The sequence below is a fragment of the Microtus ochrogaster genome, linkage group LG1 (assembly GCF_000317375.1).
Source record: "Microtus ochrogaster isolate Prairie Vole_2 linkage group LG1, MicOch1.0, whole genome shotgun sequence".
NCBI classification, from domain to species: domain Eukaryota; kingdom Metazoa; phylum Chordata; class Mammalia; order Rodentia; family Cricetidae; genus Microtus; species Microtus ochrogaster.
In genome coordinates this window covers 50,331,613-50,339,909 of record NC_022027.1, presented here as the reverse complement: position 1 = coordinate 50,339,909, position 8,297 = coordinate 50,331,613, and the positions used below count along the sequence as shown (strand labels likewise).

The 8,297-nt window shown below is 44.6% G+C and overlaps 1 protein-coding gene across 2 annotated transcripts in view; it reads left to right on the top strand.

Moving 5' to 3' along the window:
- Positions 1-8,297, top strand: part of Tmem150c (transmembrane protein 150C) — a 77,296-nt gene that overhangs the window by 65,484 nt on the left and 3,515 nt on the right. For both annotated transcript variants that reach the window (XM_013350838.2, XM_026785173.1), the window contains 2 exons: positions 2,844-2,971; positions 5,307-5,484. In XM_013350838.2, the coding sequence (XP_013206292.1) occupies positions 2,844-2,971; positions 5,307-5,484 (306 nt within the window). The remainder of the gene's footprint in view (positions 1-2,843; positions 2,972-5,306; positions 5,485-8,297) is intronic.

The following is an 8,297-nucleotide window of genomic DNA, read 5'->3' as shown; positions in this document are numbered from 1 at the left end:
AAAAAAAACCTTACATAGACGAAAATAGCAGAGGGCTAGATTTTAAAGTTTTTTCTAACCCAGTGGTGGTGGTGCACGCCCTTAATTCCAGCACTCGGGAGGCAGAGGCAGGCGGATCTCTGTGAGTTTGAGGCCAGCCTGGTCTACACAGTGAGTTCCAGGACAGCCAGAGCTGTTACAGAGAGAAACCTTGTCTTGAAAAACACCAACGAACAACAACAACAAAAAAAAAAAAAAATACCAAACACAAAACAAAAGTTCTTCTTCTAAAACTGTTAATACAAATCTAAACTTACTACATCTTACTGAGGGGTCTGTGTCAGGGGAGGTGACATGTCACAACATGTGTGGCAGTCAGAGGACAACTCTTTAAAAAAAATTTTTGTTTATCACATATACAGTGTTCTGCTTGTATGCCTGCAGGCCAGAAGAAGGCATCAGATCTCATGACAGATGGTTGTGAGCCACCCACCATGTGGTTGCTGGGAATTGAACTCAGGACCTCCAGCCCCAGAAGAAAACATTTAAAAGTTAGTTTTCTCCTATGATGTGGGTCCTGGGATTGAACTCAGGTCGACAGGCTTGGTGGCAAGTGTCTTTACCAAGCCATCTCACTGGCCCCAAATTGAAATTTTCTTTAATGAAACTTAAAAGTATATCTATTAATCTATTAGGGGCTGGAGAAAGGCTCAGCTGTTGAGAGCACTGGTTCCTCTCAAGTCCCAGCAACCACATGACTCACAACCATCCAGTCCTAGGGAGTCTGACTCCCTCTTCTGACCACTGCAGGTACTACAAATGTGTGGTACACAGACATATATGCAGGCAAAACACATAAAAATAATAATCTTTTAAAGTTTTAAGTGGATCTATTGGTCCTGTGCTGAGGAAGCGTCAACATATACAATATAAAGATGATTTTGAAATGGTCATATTCCTAGAAATTACTTTTATGAAGTTATAATTTAAACACTATTTGGTGAAAAATTGATAATTTGCCTGGAGGCAAATTCAGTTCATAAATTCTGATAAAGCCAAAGCCTCATTAGTTCCAGCCTTCTAACGAGGCTCTTTTACAGGGAGAGTCTGTCTCACCTGAGTAGTATAGAGTTGGCGGCTGAAAAGGGCAAAGCTTCGTGTTTGGAATATAACTGTCGGAACTGGGTGACGTTATTACAGTCAAGTAGGCTTCTGTCTGTGAGAAAGTGGCTTCTCACCCATATCCCAAACAGGAAGACACTGCTTCCAGTGGCAAGACATGCATCGTGCCCGAAGCAACTCAAGTCCTCCCTGCTGGCAGGGAGAAACACTGTCAGGTGGGTCCGTGGGAGGAGCCATACTGGGGTCTGAGTGTGGGCTAAAGTTCTAGAACAGTATGTCCCACAAATTTAAGTGCCCAGCAGAGAGTTCCCAGGGAACTGCTTTCTGCTAGTTGTCTTTTAAAGAGATCAAATGCGCTGTTGTTTTTTTTATTTTATTTTATTTTAATGGTGGCTGGAGAGACAGCCGTGGGTGCTGGGAACCGAACTCTTTATATTTATGGTTGTGAGCCTAGCCTTTAACGGCTGAGCCATCTCTCCAGCCCCTTTTTTTATATTTATGGTTGTGAGCCTAGCCTTTAACGGCTGAGCCATCTCTCCAGCCCCAAATGCGCTGTTTGTGTTCTGTCCTCCTGCGGGGGCTTCACTTGGTGTTGATTAGCAAGTGTCCCCATGGGGTCCTGTGCTGAGCCCCTCGGTCCTCAGATCGGACTTTCTTTATTAGCTCCCCTGTAATTGGTGCTCTCCCAGCTTCCTTCTCCGGTTCACGGCCTACAAGCAAATACAGCATCACGCTTCTTCCTCATCCCACAGGATACAGTTGTGGTTAACAGACCTCCAGTGTGACTCCAGGGATACTGGCTGGAGAACTCTTGTCAATGCAGTTATTCTCTGATCGGTCATAGACCTTGGCTGGGACGTGTACCAAAAGTTATATCAGGATGAATAATTTGCAGTTTTGTAAATCATGGGTTATCCACATTTTGATTGCAAACTCCAGATGTGAATGTTTTATTCCCATTGGTCAGAGGACCTCAGAGCTTGGCACAGTGAAATCTAGCAACCAGCGTAATGCAATCATGTGGATGGCTTTTCTGTATTAATGGCTAGAGAGACAAAAGTCTGGCGTCAAGGTTAAACCCTTAGTAAATAATTTCCAATTTAATTGCTATATGAATAGGGGAATTTTGTCCTTCCTGCTGAAATATAGTATCAAAATAGTCACAGGTAGTCATTATTGCATTCCCTTATAGGTATATTGTGTACCTGTGCATACATCTATATATCTGACAGCAATTAATGAACAAAGGAAGCCATGAGTTTGGGAGCTAGTATGTATGTGTATATGGGAGGATTTGTGGGGAGGAAAGGGAAAGAGAAAATGATATAATTATAGTCTCAAAAAAATCAAAGAATGAAGAAAACTTTTCTGTGGTGAGATTAAAGATGATCTCTGAGAGCCACACATGATGCCTCATGTCTGTAATCCCAGCATTCAAGAGGCTAAGGGAGGAGGATCCTGAGTTTGAACCTGGACTACATACTGAGTTCCTGCCCAGCCTGGGCTACATACCGAGTTTCTAGGCCAGCCTGGGCTACATACCGAGTTTCTAGGCCAGCCTGGGCTACATACCGAGTTTTTAGGCCAGCCTGGGCTACATAGCAAGTCCTTGTCTCAGAAAAGATTTTAAATGGGTCTTTATTTATTTATTCATTTATTATATATGTATTTGTACATTATGGCTTTACATTTCTGCCTTAATCTAGTACATTCTTTAATTTTAAGATTTGTCTTATTCCTAGCCCTCGTGGTAGCTGTTCTGCGCTTCATCCAGCTGAAACCAAAGGTTTTAAACCCATGGCTGAATATCAGTGGATTGGTGGCGCTGTGTCTGGCTTCCTTTGGAATGACCTTGCTTGGTAACTTCCAGGTACTTCCTTTGGCTTTTTCGCCTCCCTCTCATGCTGGTAAGATTATCCACTTCTCAGTTATTGCAGCCTAGGGTACCGTCTCCATGTGACCCGTAGAATTCTGCGTGAACTCAGAAACAAACACTTTGCACTTTGATTCCACATCCATTATCCCCAGGGTCGCCACGCCTGTTCCCGTCAGACACGTGAGTGCTAACTGCTGATGCAGATGACATGACGACCGGGGAGTTATCTTAGAGCAGCCGTGAGCTTCCTAAAAAGATGTCTTTACAGAGTGTTTCACGCTCTTCTTCATCATAAATCGTATCCCAGTACGCTCTTCTAGAAAATTACTAAGATCGCTGCCTCTTGATAATTAAACACTGGCTATCCGTCTTTGATGAAAGCACACACATCGGAATAACGAGTGTCTGTGAGAGTCGAGAGGGACAGCCCAGAACCTCTCCAGAATCCCTCGTCCATCCTCCTAGAACTCAGAAGCCCAGGAGCACACCCGGAAGAGTGGTTTGCTTTGCCAATACCTCATCTTTCTCTTGTTCTGAACAGCTTCATCTATTTCGATAGTTGGATGATTTTCCTGCCTCTGTTCACTGCACACTGTAGCCCACCCTTCCCTGCTACAAACTTCCCATGAGCAAACAAAGAGATAGGTCCGACCCCCCCATCTGCCGAATGAACCCCAAATGCCACAGGCACTCCAGACCCTCTGCATTCTAGTGAATGCTTAGTCGTGCTCTTACCAAAACACACTCATGGCTTCTCTACGTCTCTCTCTAACCCTCGCTCTTACTGATTCATGAAACCAGGACCGTCTATTCCTCACGACTTCACCTTGGCACACGGTAGCAAACATGTTTTGCATTGTGAGTTGTTTGGCATTTCCATTCCAGATCAAGCTGGATAGCCCAAAAGCTGCGTCCTTAGAGCGTACTGCCTAGGATGATGACTCCGCAAGAGCATGTCCTGAGATTGCTCTGAGATCATGGTGGTGGCCATCCTGCGCTGCCTGCCTGGGCTGCGCATGTAGGCACAGCTGAACGTAAATCCCGTCCGCTGCACCAGGGCTCTGAGCGCTGATGAATAGGAAGTGCATGCTTCCCCCTAAAGTCCTAGGAGAATCCCGGAAGTGGGTGGTCTTGGAGAATGACCAAATGTAAAGCTATGAATGGTGGCACTCGATATGAAGACCTGGAGTGTCCTGTGAGTGTGATAATCAGCCCCCTGGAGGATGGGATGAGAATCGCTTCCGTCGCTGCCCCTCTATTAATTCATAAAAGTTTGAACCCTATGACTACGGTATTACCTATCTTAAAAGCAGGTAAAATGTTGATGATAAATGAAATGGGTTGCATTTGATATGACAGATTGATTCCCTGGATGTGAAATTTAGCTTGAGAAGTCATTATTTTAAATAAAATTTGAAAATATACCTTTTGAATTATGAGGGAGAAAGTGTCTTCCTAGCAGTGGGTGGGGCCTACAACCAAAAACAACAGAAAAGTTATAAGGGAAAGTGTATTGATTTGATACAGCACTACAGCAACAGGGCCACCCACCTGTCTCTTCAGCAGGTCTCACTTTTGTGTGTGTGCAGTTAAAATGCAGATGATTTCAGAAGGAGTTTTTAGCGGTAGGTGCCTTTTATAAAACAGCTAGGTAATGACCCGGGGAATATTCACGGTTCTCACAACTAACTGCAATAGCAAGAGCCTCGGTCCTCCAACTCTGCGGAAGCCATGAGTGTGGCTCTTCAGACCCAGTTCTTCATGGCCTAGGACTCTGGCTGACACTCAGAGCTTTTGCAGTTTTCTTTATAGAAAAACAAGACCCAGGGAATTCCTATCAACACCGAGTAGGTTGAGTTCCATGGACAGGCCAACTGTCCCCAGGGGTATCACGGTGTGCCCATCAAATCTTCCCGTGCCAGAACTGGCGATTCTCAGTAAGCACACAGCAGCATCCCAAGCTTCCTTCCCTCGGCTCGGAACGCTGTGTCTGGGGTGTGTGCCCATAGAAACTTGACATTTCCCTTTTCATGTAATTTCCTGCTCTTTCATTTCCTTTCCTTAAAAGCTTTCTCTGGCAAACAAATTCGGGAAATAGATCCCTGCCTCTTGCAGGGTTTTCTAAACAAATGTTTTTAAGTTCCGGGAAAACTGTTTCTTTGCCCCCTCTGTAGATTTCCGCCATTTGAGAGTAGACCCAAGGAGTCAGTGGAGATGAAAAGGTGTAGTTTATCGCTGTCGAGAAGTTCTCCCCTCATCTTTCCGCTATACTTTTCGTCCATCCACACAGTTTCAGAATGGGTCTCCACATAGCTCCTCTGTTCCCTAGCTCACAAACGATGAAGAAATCCATAATGTGGGGACGTCCCTGACCTTTGGGTTTGGCACACTGACCTGCTGGATCCAGGCCGCCTTGACACTCAAGGTCAACATCAAGAATGAAGGCCGGAGAGTTGGGATTCCTCGAGTTGTTCTGTCGGCTGTGATCACGCTCTGTGTAGTCCTGTGTATCCTTTGATGGCTCATTACCAGGGACAGTAGGACTCAGGTAAGTTTTATATGACGAAGACGAGACTATGACCCTTCCTGGGGTGTGGGAAAACTGTCAGATCAAAGAGAATCAGACCGAAATGCCGTAATGAAGCCATCACTTTAAAAATGAATAGCCAGGAGCTAAAGACGTGGCTCAGTGGTCAAGAGCACTTGCTGCTCTTGCAGACAGTGGGACTTTGATTCCCAGCACCCGCATGGTGGCTCACAACTATCTGTAACTCCAGGTAGAGGGGATCCAACATTCTTTTCTGGCCTCCTCAAGTACTGGGCACACTAGGGGTGCACATACATACTTGTAAGTCTTTTAAGGATGAATAAAAAAAAACAAATAGGTACAGTGGACTATAGACATAATCCCAGAACCTGGGAGGTAAAGGCAAGAAAATTGGGAGTTTAAAATATCACCCTTGGCTACATAGTGAGTTCAAGACCACATTGGACTACATCAAACCCTGTCTCAAAAAGAAAAGTAAGTTAAAATTAATTTTAAAAAACATTAAGATCAGATTTTTAAGCCAAAGAGAGACAAAGAACTAAAACCAAGGCAGATTCTGGTGTCTGAAAATTTACTTTGGCCTATGGGAAAAGTGTCATAATTCTGTCTCTAGTCATATAATATTCCATTTATGAAACCATGGCACAGAAAGTCCAAAAAATGTGTACTGGGTTTTTTGTCATCTTAAAAAAAATTCATCTATGACTTTAACTCCTATTAGAGTCGGGGCATTTATTAGCCTTAACATGAATGTCAAAAGACATGTCTGTATCTTTCAGGATTATGAATGTTCCTGGAGAACAGTTTCAGGAACTAGACCATCTACAGTGAGTGGTTTTCTTGAATAAATATGTGCGGCTTTGAACTGTTGTTCATTTCCTTTTCTTCTCTTGGAGTTTGAACCAATGGAGAACAGACAAAGAAGAGCTGGGTGAAAACCAGCTTTTATTCCTAGTAAACCAGGGAAGAATGGCTCAGACTCCATCCACACCCTATAGTCCACTCACCTGCTCATAACTAGCAGAAGGGAAAGGCCTTACTCCCTTAAAGCCCAGACAAGTCCCAAAGAGCCTGCTAGCTGGCGTGGGGCTCAGTGACACCACAGGAACCTGGTCCGGGAGAAGTTGCCAGTTCCCACCTGTGCTGGTCACTTCTCTGTTGCTGTGATAAAATGCCCTGACCAGGAGCAGCTTAGAAGATGACAGGGTTTGTTAGCTTATGGAGTCTGAGGGTTACGGTCCATCATGGCGGGAAAAGCATGGCCACAGACAGGGAAAGCATGATGGTTGGAGCAGGACGCTGGCTGCTCACGTCTTCATCCATACACAAGAAACAAAGAGAGAACAGAAGCAGGCAATGCTGTAGCTCTCCAAAGCCTGCACTCAGCAACATACTTCCTTCAACAAGTCTCCATTTCCTGAGGGCTCCATAAGCTTCCCAAACAGAGCTACCAACTGGGGATGGAGTTCTCCAATACGAGAGCCTAGGGTTGGCATTTCTCATTCCAGCCACCACCCCACCCCACCGCACACGTCAGTCACCCAGTGCAGACAGCAGATGAAAAGCAAAATCAGCCGGTTTATACCTAGCAAATTGGGAAGAATGGCTCAGGCCTCATCTACACCCTGTGGCACCTGTGTTTACTCACACAGGCTCGCCTCAGAAACCGGAAGAGGGGGTCATGATTCTTAGGTGATCAAACACAGCTAACACTTGCACGCCTCTGTTATAGTAGCCAGCAGTGTTTGTTGAGCATTTCCTGTGTCTAACCATCAGCCTAAGCACTTGGAATGTATTGGTTCTTCTAATCACGGGTGGAGATTCAGGGGTAGGTTAATTTGTCCAGGATCACAAAGATTGTAGCGACCTGATAAAATATGATCAAATAAATCAAAGCCGCCATTTCCCCAGCGAGCTAACACGGCCCTGGTGATATTTTCTACCCTCGGTTAGAATGTGCCCTGACTTGCAGTGACTCTCGGGCTGACAGCTAATGTTTCCGATTGTGTTGTAGCTAGTTATCTGGGTTTCCTGGGTCTAGGCTCGGTCAAGAGACCAAAGATGCCTGACACAGCTCCACCAGTCCTTTTACTCTCTCAAAGTCCCTGGAGAGTATAGGTCTGTAATTTAAAGATAGAGCACAGACATAAGTTCTCAGATATGTCTAGGGATGTATCTCATTTTTCTAAATGTTTTTGGTTCTCAGACTTTTCATAGCTAACTAGAATATGCTATGGACTTCCTGCTCTTTTCTCAGCTCCTAGGCTTCCATACACACAATCACATGTATGTGCATGCACACTTATGCATTGCATACATATATTTCTTTTTATAGGTTTATATATTTTTAGGAATGGGGCCACCATGATTTTTATTAGCATTTGTTATTCTTTTGCTTTTTTAAAAGTTTTTCTATTTATTTTTTAATTGTGTGACTGTTTTTGCCAACTTCTGTGTGTACCACGTTTGTGCCTGGTTCTCTCGAAGATCAGGAAGAGTCATCCCCTGGTACTAAAATTATGGCTGGTTCTGAGCCATCGTGTGGGTGCTGGCTGAATATAATAATGAGCTTCGTGGAGCCCAAAAGATGACGCAGTGGTGAAGGCACTGGCTGCTCTTGCAGAGGACCTGGGTCCAGTTCCCAGAATGCATGTTGGTGGCTCACAACCATTCATAATTCCAGTTCCTGGGGCTACATCACCCTCTTCTGACCGTGACATGGTGCACATGTACCATGTAAGATGCATACTTCTTCACGTGTAAGATAAAATT